At 38.7% G+C, this 17,966-nt stretch overlaps 1 protein-coding gene across 4 annotated transcripts in view; it reads right to left on the bottom strand.

Annotated features, from left to right (window-relative positions):
* Positions 1–576: 576 nt before the first annotated feature.
* The window catches only part of slc4a1b (solute carrier family 4 member 1b (Diego blood group)), a 37,389-nt gene continuing 19,999 nt past the window's right edge, over positions 577–17,966 (bottom strand). The window contains exons 2-19 of one of the 4 annotated variants that reach the window (XM_086303612.1): positions 17,184–17,412; positions 10,549–10,595; positions 8,331–8,502; positions 7,769–7,904; positions 6,879–6,948; positions 6,711–6,753; positions 5,672–5,856; positions 4,827–5,031; positions 4,479–4,682; positions 4,243–4,391; positions 3,919–4,113; positions 3,263–3,511; positions 3,038–3,127; positions 2,548–2,714; positions 2,209–2,450; positions 1,918–2,087; positions 1,368–1,541; positions 577–1,275 (exon numbers count right to left, since the gene is read on the bottom strand). In XM_086303612.1, the coding sequence (XP_086159738.1) occupies positions 1,195–1,275; positions 1,368–1,541; positions 1,918–2,087; positions 2,209–2,450; positions 2,548–2,714; positions 3,038–3,127; positions 3,263–3,511; positions 3,919–4,113; positions 4,243–4,391; positions 4,479–4,682; positions 4,827–5,031; positions 5,672–5,856; positions 6,711–6,753; positions 6,879–6,948; positions 7,769–7,904; positions 8,331–8,487 (2,517 nt within the window). In that variant the 5' untranslated portion in view covers positions 8,488–8,502; positions 10,549–10,595; positions 17,184–17,412 and the 3' untranslated portion in view covers positions 577–1,194. Of the gene's footprint in view, positions 1,276–1,367; positions 1,542–1,917; positions 2,088–2,208; positions 2,451–2,547; positions 2,715–3,037; positions 3,128–3,262; positions 3,512–3,918; positions 4,114–4,242; positions 4,392–4,478; positions 4,683–4,826; positions 5,032–5,671; positions 5,857–6,710; positions 6,754–6,878; positions 6,949–7,768; positions 7,905–8,330; positions 8,524–10,548; positions 10,596–12,476; positions 12,580–17,183; positions 17,413–17,966 lie in introns of those variants that run through there. The other 3 variants (XM_086303613.1, XM_086303615.1, XM_086303611.1) reach the window with 3 other exon arrangements.

The raw sequence follows: 17,966 nt of genomic DNA, 5'->3' as shown, positions 1-17,966 counted from the left end.
AACGCGTGCCAACTAGCCAATGAAAAGTGACATTCTTCTTCTTCTACGGGTTTCCCCGCCCTTCTTCTTCGTCGTCTTCACGAATAATTGCACAAATTGGCGCAACACTGCCTTTATCTGGTGGATTGTTGATCAGACGGTAGATTAATGGGAACTCTTTTTTTTTTTTGTCATTTTATACGATCACAAAAAATGAGTTACCCTAAACCATTTTGTAGCTTATAAATCAAATAAACTACAAAATGTTCTTTCAGCTGTTTCTTCTTAGTACCACTAATAAGATTTGCAAATCACTGCATTCTGTTTTTCCAGTTACATTTTACACAATTTTCAGATTTTCTTGAATTGGGGTTGTATCTCCTTCCGCTACAGCTAAAACACAAACATCCCAAACTTGAGCCGCTAACACTAATATAAATAAATATTAATACACAGCAGTACTTGGAGAATTGGCGACGCCTCCTTTTCTGGTGTCTTGGACAAAGTGTTTATCCGGAATTCAGAGAATCTAAAGAGAACTGTCTCCAGCAAAAGTTAATAACACTTAGTAAAAATGAAAGCGGAGAGGTTTTTTTTACAGAAGATAGTTTTTTAATTACAGAGATATGAAAAGAAGAAAGCCGAACACACAATATAATTACTTTATACACAATATTATATCTCTCCTCGTATTGCCACACACTCCTTTTTTCTTTCCAGCATAAGCTCTTCTATCATTCCAGCAACAGTGTATACACATCATTTATCATCATATATTACACAATATTCATACAGATTTTAGCTCTTAGATAATAACTTAAGCGTCCATTTTTTACATTCAGTGTGCAGTTGTTTGGGAAAAAAAACAAACTTTTATAGCTTTTATACCTACAATTTTACACTCAGCTTTCAAGCTCTCTGCTTCTGGACAAAAGGCACATGTAGAATTGCTTCTCTGACATCTTGCACATCCTTTTTTTCTCTTTTTTTGTAAAAACATGTAAATGAGAATATTTCCAGGTTCAGTTATGCAAATGATTTACCTGAGTGGCAGTTTACAACAGCTAAATTTACAGTTTAGCAGTTGGCTTTAACAGTTTTACAGGTATGTGGAAAACCCCCAACATTTTAAGTATTTTTGCGCTAAGAGAAAAAAAATTAAGCCACTTATAAAATAAATATCCATTCATTAAAAAAGTCTGTCATGAAAAACATCTACAATGGCATCTGAGATTCACAGTACACGTCCTTCCCAGGCTCCTCCTCAAATGTCACTTTGGCATCATCAGCATCCAACTGAAACACAAGCACAGAAAGAACCGTTTTAAACACACTGCAACACACATACCATCTAAAAAGGTCTGAACTTTCCACAGCGTTCAGCTTACGCATTTCATTTCCAGTTCGGTGAAGAGATGCCCGGTCATAAGCATGCGCAGAGGAATGGTGAGGATGAGAACGAAGGGAAGCGCCAGAGACATCTGACTGGACTTCACAAGCCACAAAACTCCTAGACACACAACCTGGATGGCCGTGTACAGGTGCATTCGTCCTGTGCTCACCTGTAACCAAGACAGACAGACGTCAGCCAAACACAAGTAACTGACGATTTTAAGTAGCTTTGGAAACCTGCCAACACATGCCTAGTTCAAGGACAAATTAAAAGCATAATAAAATTTAAATCATAGAAATAGCCTTAGGTATATAAATGTGCATCTGGCAAATACCTCCCAGCAGTTTTACACAGAACATGATTTTATCACTACAGTCTCAAGCTGGGTAAAAATTAATAAATATAATAGGTAACACAGTAACATCTCATTGTGTTTAGTCTTGCAAAACCACAACTTCATTATTTTCCCCATGAGAAACCTTCTGTTTGCCCCGCTTATGCTAGCGCCATGGACCTCATGTATCATGCAGTGATGAGAAGCTTACTCTGGTAGCATAGGGTTCATTAGGATGGTATTTCTTTGGAATGAGAAGAAGCTGCACACGATCCCACAGCTGAATGCCATTTAACGACGTGATTCCCATGTAGAGGAAGATCCCAAACAAGGCTGCCATGGGAATCATCTTTAGGATGGGCTCCATGAGAACTGACAGACCTTGATACAAGCATACATTCAGATAAATGATAAAGGATCGTACACACACATCAGTTTGAATGCAAAGTATAAGTCTAGCAATGCTTTTGTAGACAGAACTGGGTGATTAGACAGCACCTACCAACAAGCAAGGCCACCACAATGCCGCTTATTCTCTGCTCCATCACTTTCTCTATCACCGGTTTTGGTCCTTTGCTCATGACAGTGAGAGCGTTGGCATGTGTGACAGACCGCACTGTGGCAGCGCTGAGCCACGGCACACCGAATATCGCGCTGAGGCCTCCCATGCCAACTAAAACCAGCAAGTCAAAGTGAAACCCGGAGCCTTTGACCATCTTCCTCTCAGGTTTACTCACTATCAGACTGTTTAGAGCCATAAAGAAGGGAGACGCTCATTAAAGTCATGAATTGTCACTTTTTCTATGGTTCGTGTCAGCTAATAAGACCAACGATGACTCACGTTGTGATCTGAGACTCCAGAAAGATGAGAATAAACACAAGCACGGCTGGGATGCAGGAAGCAAACATCAGCCACACAGGGAAAGGTTTGTGCTCTCCGAAAGGATTGATGAGCCAGCCTCTTTTTTCAGGATTGGACACCGTCAGACCTCTGGGAACGATTAGTTTCTATAAAGAAAAAAAACAACAACATTTTCAAATATGTTACACTGCAACATGTATAAAAAAGTTAATGGTTCGAGCTGCTTCCTAAATCCACTTTAAATTTTCCATGTAATTTTGTTACAATGTAAACATTAAATTTAATGGAATCTGGTCAAATTAAATTTAGTTAATTGGTAAACATTGAGTTTATACCAAGCTTCTTTTCCGTAAAGATGAATCATTTGAACAAATAAACCTTTGATTTTCATATATTTCGATGCATTTTACTTTAAATTATTGCTTCATGTTTATGAGTGTGCCTTTGTAGTTTGGAGTCACACGCTAACCTGAGTGTACGTATCCTGAACGTTGTAGTCCACAAGCGTCATGAGGACAATGGCAATAGGAACACCAAAGTCACCGATCAAACGCCTGATCTGTTAAACACACATCACCGACATCAAGTCTACTATTTGAATTTCATTTCATTTCATTTGGTTTCTTTTAATCCTATTATTTTAAAGTAAAGGTGACCTCATAAATGGAGTGAAACCTTCTGGGCATGAGCTCACCTTTCCAGGAAGGAATGTCCCGTTCTTGAACTGACGCAGGAAGTAAGCAATAAAGAAACAGCCCATCATGAGGCACATAGAGAGCAGGGCTGTGTTGGGGTAAGATGGCTTGATGGTGTTGACAATTAGAGTTTTGTTGCCGGTAGAATTGTCATACGTGACAATCTCTTCGACCTTTGGGTGCCAGGGATACTCGGCACTTGCATTCACGTGTTCGTAATTTAGAATTAGTGGATGCGCCTTGAAGATCTAAAGAAAAGTTCAAGAGCATAGGTGAAAATGACGGCTTATGTTCAACAAATAAATCGCAGATGAGAAATGTTTCAGATTTTATTACAACATGTGACACACACTTTTTAGCCACAATAAATAAAACCACTGAAAGATCAGTTGAACAGCACTGCACCAATGATGTAAAAAGTCATGTGTTAAATCCAATACTCTAGGCCTACAACCAATAAGACCAAAAGGACCTGATGCCAAACACCCAGTGCCAGACACCACAGGGTCCCCAGAGGTCTTGTTTCTTTGCCCCGGTAAGTCAGAGCTATTTTTGTGGAATGAGAGTAACTTGCGCAATATTTGGCTTGAAGTTTTAAAATTGTGGCTGATTGGTGTGTGTGTGTGTGTGTGTGTAATGAATAAAGATTGTTTACCCTCCCAAGTTTGGCAAAAGTTTCATAGATGAAAATGAGGGAGATGAGGATGGAGAAGATTTCCTGGGTGAATCGTGAAATGAAGCGAACCAGGAAGCTGCCCTCAAGGGCCACAATGATCACCACAATGACGACCAGCCACGCTCCCACCCAAACTCTCCCAACAATATACTCAATGCCCTGGGACTTGCAGAACTGAATGATGGAAATGAATGATGATTTGAATGTAGTATTAATGAATGAAAAAATATTAATTGAATTAAAAAAAGACAATAATGGAGTTGTAATGTTTGTTAGGGTTAATAAAAAGGCTTTTTAACTCACTGCATAGAAGGCCTCCTCAAATACCAACAGTGGACCAGAAAACCCAATAACCAGGACGGGCTGCGCGGCAACAAAGCAGAATATAATTCCCTGAATGCTGGTGGAAATGAGGAGCTCTGGCACACCCATCATGTTGTCCACCTTATAAGCTACAGGCAAAGATAAAAAAACAATTTATAGGATCTCCAAAAATACAAAAAACAGAAGAAAAAAAATGGTACCACAGTCATACACACCCAGGAGGCCTCCAAATGTGATGGCAGGAGACAGGGCAGCAAAGTAGATGAAAATGATGGCAGCAAGGACCTGTGCGTTTAGAGCATCGGTGATGTCACTCTTGTAGTACTGGTAGCGCCTTTTTATGTCTCGAATCATCCCCCCAAACGGTCGACCAGTACGAGAAAGGGGATCTTCAATAGGAGGTCTGGAAACGATTGAATCTGGGGAAAATGTGAAATCTGAGCTTAAGCCACTATCAGATCCCAAATAGTTATCCAAATAAGAAACTAAAAGCTGGCAAACAAATAATCTGTTTATCTTATTAGTTAAAATGTCAGCCAACATGGTAAATGCGTATGACTCACCACTGCAAACTTTGGCGTTGTTGACGAGGTCATAGCTTTGCAGTTTGTCCTGTAGCAGTTTCTTCTGAAAGTTGATGACTGAGCTGAGCATCGCCTCACTCTTGATCTCGGTGGGTGGGATCACGATGCTGCAGTCCATGAACTTGGACACAGCGTTGATCAGCTCTCGAGCACTCTTTGCCTGAAGGGCTGTCTGATTAAACACCTAGCACAGATTGAGCAGAGACAGATATGAAATCTGAAGATTGCAGGATTCTTTCTTAAAAATGAATTTTCCAATAGAAACTGTTAATCAAATATTATTTCACGGGATGATAAATAAATAGAAAAAAATATTAAAACCTTTGTTCAATTAACTTTATTTAGTGTTGGCTCATTTAAATTGCATTTTGAACTTGGACTTGCAACCTGCAATAACTCCTTTTGCCACTTGGGGGCAGTGGAAACAATCTAAAACAAGATAAAGCCATCCATAGGCAATTGCCTCTGGATGTGCCTCGGTATAATTAAAGAAAAAAAGATAATTGTCGATGTCCTTTGATGTGACGGAGTAATACGTTTCCTGAAAAATGATACCACTGGTAATTGCCTGTTACAGTTGCAACAAAAAAACCTAGATTGGAATGAAATTGCTTTAGAGCACAAATGTGAGTAAAAAAAAGTCACAAAAGAGGAAAAATATTTCTTAAGCTTTCTGCTTTCTTCTCAGTAATGTCACCGTTAAGCCACATTAACCCTTGCTACTTTCTCTTTTGCTGAAAGAGCCTGAACAGAGAGCGAAGACTTGAATGCTGTTTTTGCACTGAGTAGTATTTTTTGTCTTTTAAAAGCCTCAGTCAACTCACTTTATTAGCCATTAGTGCTGCCATAGCACGCCCAGTCTCATAGTAGTCCATGTCGCTGCTGCTGGGGCCAATCAGAAGAAAGACAAAGCGTACAGGCTCTGGGGCTTCCAACGCTGAGTCCAGTGCTACTGCTTCCTTCAGACGCACAAAGACAGCTGTGGGCTTCTCCAGAAAATCCAGGGTTCCTGGTCAAAAGAGGACCCTGCATTAGTTAACTTGCGTTTAACTGCATATTAATCACAGATTTTTTTTTCATCTGTTCTAAATGTACCTTAACAGGACATTTTTCATGTTTCTTATATTCTTATGGACAAATCCATTTTCTTTATTCACATTTATGTTTATACTAAGGCCCAGAATATTCTCCAGAAGAACCTCAGAGATGCTGCATGGTCATAAAATACACCAAAAGTGTACTTAACCATGTACTCCCACACAATCTAACTGCCTGCAAGCTAAAGCCACCCATGTACTTATTCACTGTTGAAAGTTTTTTTTTTTTTTTCAATTTAGATTCTCAGCTGAAAGCTATCCAGCATGCTTTTCCTTTGGTGTGGGGGAGGAAGGCTCTCTGCATCAGCTGTGTGCTTGAGACTCAATGTACTATGGTGGTAACTTAGTTCAGATCAACTCAAATAACCTTGGTCCTATCAAGGAAACCATCTGGAAAAGCTTTAAAGCTGAACCTGCCATTCAGAATACCATTTCTTTATCCATTTGTTTACCATCCACAATGTCACTGCCAGGGATACTGAACTATGGGGGCGGGCCAAAGGTCACAGTCTATGCATGTGTGCATTAACTGCTTGGTTGTGCTGGAGGTTCCTCCCTCTTAAAAGAGAGTTCTTCCTTCTCACTCTTGCCGGTTGCTTGCTCATAGGTGTTTGTCTGATTTTTGTGGATTTCTCCCTAATATTGTTGCGCCTTGAGGTTGCTGTTGTTGTAATTTGACACTTTTTGCATTAGGTACACGTGTGCAGCAATCAGAATGTAAACACCAACACTGTACTCCACATCAAACATGAAAAAAGCAGCTTACCCACTAGCACCATGGAGGCCTCAACATGCTCAGATTCATCAGTCTAAGGAAGGCAGAAAGGAAAAAAGACTTTTCTATTCAAGACTTTGTGCAACAGAACCAACTTTTAAACATGCTGCTTTTGTCAGTTATGCTTAAATAAATGATAATACCAGTGGGACAACTTACTCTCTCCTTGACAGAAAACTTTTGCAGGTCAGTCCCAGTCAACATTTGGCTTTCTGGGTCAGTTGTTTGGCTGAAATGAGAGCAGCACGTCACTGTCATTGTCTCTGTGACCCATAACTGAAACTACAGCGGCAAACTACAAACAGTAAACTATTCATTGGTAGTTCTCTGTTCATTGAATAGTTTACAAAAAAAAAGAAAAGAAAACAAGACTGAAAAGTGGTAGAAATGTCATATTTGATTGAAACTTTTTTTGTAATATTGTTAAGTTTATTTAGAAAAAACAGGAGTTTTCAAATGCACAAAATGACCTATTCAATATTTGAAAAACTTTAAGAGAAATTGCTAGAAATGTAATAAATGAGTCCTTAAGTTGAAATTTTGACATAATAACCTAACTGTGTTGACTTATGGATATCAAGAATGTTTTTTTCACATTGTATTTTGTTTATTCTGCACAAAAAATATCAAAGTATAAAAACAACAATCCATAGCTTTAAATGAATAAAGCTATGGTCCAGACCTATTTTGAGGTTGGGACCACAAGCTTTCTGACTTGTTACCCAGTGGGTGTTCTCACAATCAGAGGGTTTGTTATGCTTATTTTGTTATCTTTGTGATTTAACTCTCAGACTGCACCGCACAAAACAGTTATGACAGTGTCCATTGTCTGTGTATAATAAAGGATTCAACAGGCAGACAAAAGGGTTTGATGGTCAGGGATGATGATTCATAATTATAGTTTGGATTCCACAACAGCTACAATAGTGTCAACCACTCTGAGCAAGCAGTCTTTTCCTTTTGGAGTCTTGGATAATAGCCGGCTGAATGCCTGAGTGTATTTCATTTGTATTTGTGTTTGTATTTGTGGATGGTGTCTCAGACGATACCTGTGGTTTTGCAGCAGAGAGTTCAGCACTCCTTCCCGATCTCCTGACCTGATTTCCTTCTTGTTAACCATCTCACTGACCATCTTCTCTGTGATGGTATCCAGGGTCTTCTCCTCACAGTCTAAAATGGTCACACCTTGGCAAACACAATTTAGAAACATATGTGGTCATGTTCAATAAAAGGGAAAGAACTGCTGCTGTGGTTTAAGAAGGGACTTTAGAAGTAAAAGCCACTAAAGAAGCACTAGAACTAAAGCTATATGTGTCAGGTTGGCTAAGACTGAATTTTACAGATGCTAATCTAAAATAGCTTTTTTGATAATGATATTTTGCAACAACAATCTAAATCAGCAAAGCATTTCGTAAACTGGAATATAAGTATAGACTGCAGCACAGTTTTCCTTTGATCACACTGTAACAGGGAGGAGTGTGACACAGCATGGATTTACATAAAATATCAGTACCTTTAAATCCTATAAAAGTAAAGCACTTCAGAAAATTGAAAATAATTATAAATAGTGTAAAAAAAAAACCTGTAAATGCTCATGTTTTGCTCACTGACCTGGGCTCATGGTGTGTCTGAGCTGGATAAGGCTCCTGAAGGTGAGGCAAGAGATGGGAGTGGGCACCCACACCTGCGCTTGAGGGTCAAAGCTCTCCTCATAACCCACCCATCGGCCCTTCTCCTGCCAGTAGCCCTGCTGCTCCTGCTCCTTCATTTGTTCCTTCAGCTTCTTGTAGACAGAGAGAAACATAAGCACAGGACAAAGGTGCAAGGATAATTTGTGTCTGTGAGGCAAGTGAATTTTAGACAGGGCAGGTGGATGATATAGAGCTGCTCACCACCCCCACCCCCACTCCCTCACCCCCACCCCCCTCCTTGCAGTGCAACATGTGAGCATGAGGTGTAGGCCTACAACTGCACAACTGTGGTTTCAGTAATCTCTTACATTTAAAGTCGTCTACAAATTTAGGACATGTCTTTTTGTAGCAAATAGTAATAGTAAAAATAAATAAATAAAAGATGGTTTATCCGAGGTGATTGTTTCCAGCTACTATGACTTGTTACTGCTTGCCTTTTTTAATTCCAGGTTTTAAAATCTTACCTCATTCATTTTTTGACTTTACATACAGTTCCAAAAATGATTTTAAACAAACCAAAACGAATAAATAATAAAAAACCTTTATCTGCAAATTTTACTTCAAGGTTAAGAAAACAATATTTTTCATGCCATATGATTCCCAAGTGTGCTTTACTCTCTTCAGGCAGAATCAGATAAATCCTGGTCATGCTTCATTACAAAACAAAAACATTAAAGACATTATGAGTGTTGTTTTCCAGTGACTGCCACTGTAAGAAGGCTAATTTCAACATCATCATCATTATTTATTTTAATTTGGTTGAGTTAATGTTTTACTTACTGTTACTGCATCAATGAATAGTGTAGTTAAAAGAGCAATATAGCAGTAAGCAAAGGTCTAACTAAGGTCATTGCACATACATGGGCGTAGGTTCAGAAGGCTTAGGAGCAATGTTCCCTCTAAGCTGCGCACGTGCGCAATTGCGCACTGCTGGCACGGTCTCTGCGCACAGAAAATCTGCGTTGCGCACAAAAAATAAAATCTAACCTGAATTGAAATTAAAATTAAAACTTTAACAATTCTGTTTTGTAGTGTTAGTCAGTAAGTGACTGGCTGCTCCCCTATGGGATTAGAACGATGCCACCTTATCCCATAGTCCAGCCAATAATGCGATTCACATTCGTATATACGCAGCTAATCAATGTCGTTGACAGGCTATGACAGCGTCCTTATGTGCTGACACCGGTGCTTTAGCTAGCAAAGCGGCGTGGCTGATGTGGAGTGAAGCCACACAACGTGTACAACCATTGGAGATGTGAGCAGGACAGACGGAACAATTGACAGAAAAAGTGTGGACTTTATATAAGTTTTTAAATTGTGTTGATAGGCCACGTAAAACCAGAGTTATGATAAAAATATCTGCAATGTTCGGTTTTCTTCCTGAATACTATCGTTGTTTATATTTACTGTGGGAAGAAACGGTAAAAACGGCGTTTTATAAGGAAAACGCTTGAAAGCGCTCTCCGCCTGTGAGCAAAAACAAAACCAAAAAAACCCCACCCTTTCCTATTGGTCGAAAAAAGTACCATGTCGACCAATCAAAAAAATATGGCAACATTGCATTTAGTTGTTTAGGAAGGGGGAAGTTTTAGGAGTGACGGAGGTGTTTTGAGATGTGAGAGATTTGCAAAGTTTAGCGCAAATCTTGTGTAGTTAGTGTGTAGTGTAGTCAAATTTTTTTATGTGTGTGTCAGAACAATGAGGCGACTGCTGACTGTTACAGCTGTTACAGTTCAAACAGGAGTTCAAACACAGAAGTTCTACTGAATGATAATCCTAAATAGAACAACACCTTGTTTTGTCTTGATAAATCACACTGTTACTCAGCTGAGTAAAGACATAAAGGCTTTACAGCTTTTTTCCCGATTTTTATTATTTTTATTTTAATATTGCGAGGGAAGTGGACACGGATCATGAAAATGTGGGAAGGTGATGTCCAGCTGACACTTTCATGTCTAAAAGGTAAACACGGTTTTCTCGCCTCAACAACCGCCAGGCTCCAGACCTCTGAGTCAAAATGAGTTTCCGGTGTGTACACGACTGGACACCCATGTTTCGAGTGTCAATACATGTCGAGCATCTAGAGTGGGTATACAGTGTGTGTGTGTGTGTGTGTGGGGGGGGGGGGTGACCCTTACCTGACACTTTGCAATGAGGTTACTGTCAATGTTTCAGTTCTAGGCAGCTGGAAAAGACGGAAAATACATTATTTACAAAACAGAACTGAGCAAAAGGGCAGAATTCAGCTTAGCCTGACTAGACAGTGTTTAAAGTGCATGGGTGTGTACTTATAAAACAAAATATGTGGTGTGCTAAATAAGTAACATTGTGCATCCTCTCTTTTCTTTTGAGGACAAAATGCTAGTCACCAGAATGTAAATCAATGCATTTAACAGTGAAGACAGTCAAGTTTAAGGTCTGGCTGTAACAGTAGGGTTACAGAGGTAGAGGTAGAAGTTAAGATAAGTATGAGGCTGAATCAAAGTGTAGCGTCACCTGTTCAACCTTGTGTGTATGTGTGTGCATATATGTGAATCATTAAGTGTTTATGTGCAGATTCTTTATATGTACAAGGAGCAAATGTTAGATGGGTAGCTGTAGGTGCATAACAGGTGCATTTTTCTGCAAATATACAGTATTCTGTGAAAGTCATGAGTCACTCCTCTTTTTTTTTTTAATTTTGCTTCCAAGTTGCCAGACTTTCTTATAAATTTTTGAAATTGGTCTTGAGCGACTCATGGAATGAACCCGTGTTGTGTCTACACATAACAGAAAACTTAGCAAAGAACCAATATGAAATTGTGTCCTTAGGCATTTTGTTACCGGTGGCCTGTCGCAAAAACATGAAATTTCCTCCAATTTCCTAAATCTACAAAAAAAAAATTATAAAATAAAAAAATCTAAAGATAATGCAGTCTGACAGAACTAAAATTGTATTTTGGCACCAAAACGGTTATTCCCATATCTTGGCATGGTGTACAGTGTGCCCTTAAAGAAACTTGACACACGGAAGACAAAAAAAAAGACAAAAAAAACCTACAGCAGGTGAACAGTATTGAAAAGTCATGCCCTATCTATGCAATGATGAATATTCTTTTGTTCAAATCATTTTAAGGATGTACAGAGAAGTTCAGGAGCTAGATAAAGCAGTGAGTGTCCACAGCATCTGCAAAACACAGTGGAGCCTCTGTCATGGTTTGCTGCTACATTTCAGCCAGTGGTGTTGAGCTCTTGTCAAAATTGATGAAATTATAAAAGCAGAAATGTCAGCTTTTGTTCCATTTTGATTGGAAGCAGCTTCATGTTTTTAGCATGACAATGACACAAACACACTGCCTGCCAATGTATTAAAAGCATACCTGGATAGAAAACACACATAGTGGTACACTACCAGTCATGGATTGGCCTCCCAAGAGTCTGAAGCTAAAGATGAAGCAGTGTGGGATCATCTTGCATAAAGACATCTAAAGAAGCGCCTTAAATGTCCATTATAAACCTGGAGAACTATTCCTGGAGACTACTCAAAGAAATGACAAGAACGCTTCTCTAAGAGTGTTCAGGCTGTGCTGACGAATAAATATGGTCATACCAATTATACACTCTCAAGCTCTGGAATCATATATTTCTGTTTTGGCTTTATATATAGTATCTCCATTTATTTTGACACTTTTATATAAATTGCTGCACCATTTTTTTGCAAAAAAAAAATCTGCATCTTTGCAAGTGTCTCAAAGATCATTAAAATTGCAGATGAGAAAAGCATTCTTATCTTATTGTTTGTGCATACTTAATCATCTGGGCATGTATTCCATAAAAAGTGACTTGTTGTTTTACACAACATGACTGATATTGCCACATTCTGTTTTGCAATGACTGTTAAATTTCTTCAATTAACCAATAAAGATTATTCCACTGCAGCAGTGACTCTAACACACATCACAACAACATTAAGTGTGCAACTTCAATGAAGTGCTCCATTCCCATATTTTCATGCTTCAAAGCAACAGCTTAACTTAATTTTTGGACAAATACCATTCATAGCTGTAGCAGAAAAGCTGACACTTACCTCCTGCAGTCACTGCTTAAACTGACAGCAGTGGCAAGTGACTGACCCCAGAATGGCAAAAAAATTGTGACTTCATACGCACCACCTATTTAAAGCTTCTTCGGTGCCGATGTGTGTGTGCATGCTTCTCGATAATGGGTGGGACTAATACATGCATGCACACACACATGGACACGTGCACTCTAATTCTCTCGAAGCGCAAATCCAGCAGAGCAATGTGTTCCGGTCTCACCCATAATATTGATAGTGAATACAGTGGCTTGGTATGGAAGAAAACTAGTCAAACTGTGTCATTATCCAGCCCGCATCTTATCATATTTAATGTCTGTGTTTAGAGGACAACAAGGGCTTAGACTTCTCTGCTGGGCCTGGTCACCTTCAGTCTTGCTGGAGTAAAACATTTGCTTAAAGCTGGCTTTCATCTGCTTTTCTTCCTCCCACCTTAAGACGATCAGCATAAAACTGAGGTGTATTAATCAAATTTATGATTGCATATATAGCGGAAACTGCTGCCCGACTGTCATTTTGGGCTGACTTTTCTTCTGAACTAGACACACAAACAACAAATTCAAAACAATTCCACTCATTAACTGCAAACATTAGGTGACATTTAACTCTTCTAGTCATTAGAGGGTGATTTTAAGAAGTCATTAGAGACTAATTCTTATTCCCCAAATTGTTTTAATCTTTAAAAAAGTGTGATATTACATTTCCTGTAATGCAACTTTCTGCTTTTTGAAAGATTTATGTTTCTTGAGCTCACTTTAATGACTCGGCTGGATTATGTAAAAAAAATGAGTGGTTCTGCACAGGGCAATTCCTGGAAGCTTATGCTTGTTAGTTTTTTAATAACATAATAATCAAGTTGTAAAGCATATCATAACAGAGGTGTGCTGTGTTTAATAAACTTTAATGTAAAGAAAAGAAATATTTGCATACCTTCTGTTGACGGTAAATGTTATCATCCTGCATCTTGTTTCTGTCACTGTACCTCATTATGTAACTGTCTGGAATCCATTGAGACTATTTTTTTCTTGACACTGGGTTGTCAGTCACCAACATGAGTGACGAAATACGAGAAGTCCTCTTCCTATATGCAAATCTGAAAGCATTGTTTCTCTGCACGCTGATATATTTAATAGTGTCTGCATGTGTTTGTCCTGAACAGAAGCTCAGAGGCCTCTGCATCCCAAATCCTCTGATGTATCTCCCATTACAAGTATAAAGAATCTATAAGCAAAATAATTTTTTTAATGTATGTTTTACTATCTTTTCTGTTTCATGCATCAAGCAAAACTGACATTCACTAAAGTGTAATTCTGCAACAGCAGCAATCTCCTAATGTAATTCTAAAAACCAATATGGATGTAAATCTATCAAATTACTCTTTGCAAAAGCAAGAAAACTAGGAATTAGCAATGTATACTACTATATAGCATTATTGGATTATTATTGTTATTATGGTTGCATTTATGTGCTGTTAAGCAGTTTCATCTGCACAAATGTGTCATACTTTGTATGAAAGTGTAAATGCAACCTGGCTGATATCCTTCATTATATCCGTTAACATAACATTTCATTCCTCCAAGAAATGTTTAGCAGTGACATCAGTCTCCAAGAAAGGCATCGGTGTGAATACTTGATAGACATTAATACATGTATACACTATACATAACAGTTGATGCAAGCACAGGCTTTTGAGTTTTCATGCAATATTAAATTACAAAGCAGAGACTGCTTTTTTTGAGCCTTTTCTGTAGTGTTGTGGTTAACACATTTGCCTTAAAGGTGGAAAACATCCAGTTCAAGACCAGAAGGAGACACAAGCCCAGCCTCAGAGGTCATAATTTTCATTGCTGGTCCCAAGCCTGGATAAATGGAACGGTTGTGTCAGGAAGGGCGTTTAGAAAAAAAAAAATCAACATGTGGTATCATGTGCCATTGAAACCTCTGGGAAATAAGGGAGTAGCTGAAAGTAGTTGTCGGTTGTGAAGGACACACAAAGGGAGTTTTTTACCCTCATGTAAATATCTCATTTATGAATGAAAGGTAGCCAACTAATGCAGCTAGTGTTCAATCAGTACAGTTTAATTAAATTTTATTTATATAGTACCAATTCATAACAGAACAAGCTTCGATTAGAAAGAAACTCAGCAATCACACAATCTCTTATGAGCAAGCACTTGGCAACAGTGGGAAGGAAAAACTCCCTTTTAACAGGAAGAAACCTTTGTCAGAACTAGGCTCAGGGAAGGAGCAATCTGCCGCAACCGGCCTGATAGAGGGTGAATAATGTGAAAAGTATTGTTCCCAGCATGGAACCCTGTGGAACTCCATGACAAACCTTTGTGTGTGAGAAAGATTCACCATTTACATACAAAAATTGGAATTCATAAGATTGATATGATTCAAGCAAGTGGAGCACAGTGCTACCACAGTACAGTCAACATCTGGCTCTCAAGTAATTGAAATAAATTACAATTCAATAGTATTTCAACAATGTTTATTATTCATTTTCAGTTAGTAAGAAAATAAATTTTAAAAATTATTTATTTTCTCATTTCAAGTAAAATAAGGCTTCGATTTTAGATTTGCTTAATTTTAATAAAGGTGTTGTTTGAATCACCCCATTTCTGTAAACCATCTCAACTTTGAATATTATTTTCTCCCTATGTGTTTCCCCCATGAGTTTTCTGTTTTCACACATGCCCTGAATAAAGCATTTGATTTGCTAAGTAATGTTATGTGGGATGAGTTACAAAGCATGTGACTCGTCTGTGTGTTGCCTTTGTATATACATTGACCACCAAAGACAAAGGAAAAGGCTGCACAGATTAAAATAACCTTACCGTAAATACAAGAAATGCTGTGCAGAGTAAATTAGAAACAGTCCATCAAAATCTAGTAATAGATCTGTTAGAATGGAGAAACATCTAGATGCAGATCCAGCCCGCACTCTGTCTACTGGTGACCTAGGGTTTAGATGAAGACATTAACTCAGAGAGGCTGATCGAAGTGAAGGGGTCCAAGTAAACATCAATCAAATATCAGTTATTAAAGTTGCTGTACTTTAAGGCACATCTGTGGGATAGCTGTAAATAATTTTTTCTCTAATTATTACAGTTTCATCTGGGAAGAAATTCCTAAAGTCATTGCTAGTTAAGGTTAACAGACTTAGCTCATTAAAAATTGGACTTTTTCTCAGCCTGGCTACAGTGCTGAAGTTAATTTGTCACGAATAGTAAGATGTCCTAGCTTTACTGAGGGCTTTTGTAGAATAACAAACTATTTTTTAGGCCAAAAGTGTAACACCAATTCTTCTTCAGCCTATCCATTATCTACTTCAAGGTGGAAGTTTGTGAGTTACCAGGGAGTCAAGCAATCAAGCATCTGTAATGTACTGCCTTCTTTTTCAGAGAAAACACAGAATCCAGGGTCATACGCAGTGCAGATGCTACAATATTAATAAGATATAATCGATTTCTGTGGGATAAAAAAATGCAGAGAAACATATAAGATTGCAACTGGTCCCAAGTCTGGATAGTCATGTTTTGGGGTGTTTAATAAATTCAGCCAGATTTCAGGAAAAAAGAGAGCTTCTCTATCTAACATCTCCTAACAAGACCAGGTTTCCCCAAAAAGTTTCCTAGTTAAGGTTGGTGGAGTACTGGAGGTCACCCAATGCAGCCTGATTTCCTGGCTGCTCGGGAGGACCAGCCAAGGGAGCGCTAACTGGGGCTAAGCTACTTTGGCCCACACTGACTACCAGTTGGGCTGGTTATAGGACTGTGGAGGCTCTCAGGTCATCGTACTCTAAGGAGCTTGGAAAGAAAAGCATCTGGACTTTTTAAAGTTTCTTGAAGACTTTTCATCTCTCATCCAAGAAGTTTCTTCAGTTCTAAGAGCAGTTGGTGGAGTCCCAGATGGTCTTCTACTCTTTCTGTCGTATTTAAGGTTTGTAAAACAATGACCAAACAATGCACTTTGACGTGCAAATAGATACAGAAATGGTGCAAAAATGCTGGTAGCAAAATCCCATTTAAAAATTCACCAAATCAGCAATTCAATACCAGCAGAAGTGATTCCAGCCCAGTTGCTACAGCTGTCACTAATATGCTTGGTATGTGTGCAGGGCAACTGAGACTATGCTAAACAAACTCAGGGAGGGAAATCCTTACTGTGTGTTTGGCAGCATGCCAGCATCCAGATCATGGTACAGCTGAATAAATTCATTCCATAAATATTATTATATATACAGTAGTTTTATCTGTTACCATAACACTTCAGAGTTCAGAAATAAATAGGTGACATGATGGTGGCTACATCCATCTTTTATATAAAGTTATAGTTAAAAAATGAACGAAAATTTAGTAAACAATTCTAATATTAAGGAAACCTTTTATTAGCCGATATGCTTGGATACTTTATGGCACCTTGCTTATACTGTAATCTTTAAAAAAAAAAAAGACAGTTTCTTTACTTGTACTGCTTTCCACATTTCGCATTCTTTATAATGCTGACAAGTGATAACAGAAGTATAGCACAGCCCTTGAGCACTGTTTCTACTATAAAGTACCATCACAGAAAGTGGTCACAGGGTGGAAAAGTCATCATGCAAGGATGGAAAAAGACAAGAAATGCCCAAATTCTTTTCAATGAGCATTTAAAGCGTTAAAAGGAAGTTCACTGCTTTAACAATGATCTTACAGCTGATAATAGGTGGGCAGGCAAGACATCAGCCACACTCGGTCAGATGAGGAAGCAAGTAGGAAGCAGGAAGGAAAGACTTTAGCCAGACAACATTCTGGCCAAAAGCATCAGAAAAACAGCTTTCTGCTTTCTACACGCTAAAGCTGAGCAGCATATGTGTAGGCAGCAGACTGATGACAGGAGACAACAGATGATCAGCAGATGGTCAGGTGGAGTCTGACAGCGTCTGAAAGTAAAAATGCAAAAGAAGAGGCATTTGTTCTTATATATTGTTACTTACAAACTTCATTCAGTGTGTCCTATTAAATTAACTAACTTTAGGTTAAGAAAATAACTGGCACTACTTCAAAAAAGTAGGGGCAGGAGACAAAAAAATGATACAACATAGTAATGCAATATCAATACAGGGACACCACATATAGACATGTTGTTAAAATACTTTGGGAATACTATGATCAAGAGGGCTATCCCATGCACCACCATCCTGAGATAATAGGAAAATACACTGAATTAATCCATCCATTCACTTCTGCTTATATGTCGCGGGGGGGAAGGGGGGGGGGGGGGGGCTGGCGCCTACCCAGCTGTCTTAGGGCGAGAGGCAGGGTACACCCTGGACAGGTCGCCAGTCTGTCACAGGGCTAACACATAGACAACCATTCGTGCTCACATTCACACCTATGGGCAATTTAGTGTTTCCAATTAACTTATCCCCACTAACTGCATGTCTTTGGACTGTGGGAGGAAACCGGAGTACCCGGGGATGACCCAAGCAAACAA

This window comes from Aulonocara sp. 'chitande type north' Nkhata Bay, linkage group LG8 (assembly GCF_057382095.1).
Source record: "Aulonocara sp. 'chitande type north' Nkhata Bay isolate Kocher_YH1m ecotype deep benthic linkage group LG8, A_spYH_male_GT1.1, whole genome shotgun sequence".
In the NCBI taxonomy this organism is placed as follows: domain Eukaryota; kingdom Metazoa; phylum Chordata; class Actinopteri; order Cichliformes; family Cichlidae; genus Aulonocara; species Aulonocara sp. 'chitande type north' Nkhata Bay.
The sequence above is the reverse complement of the archived record's forward strand: the minus strand, read 5'-3'. Positions and strand labels throughout refer to the sequence as shown.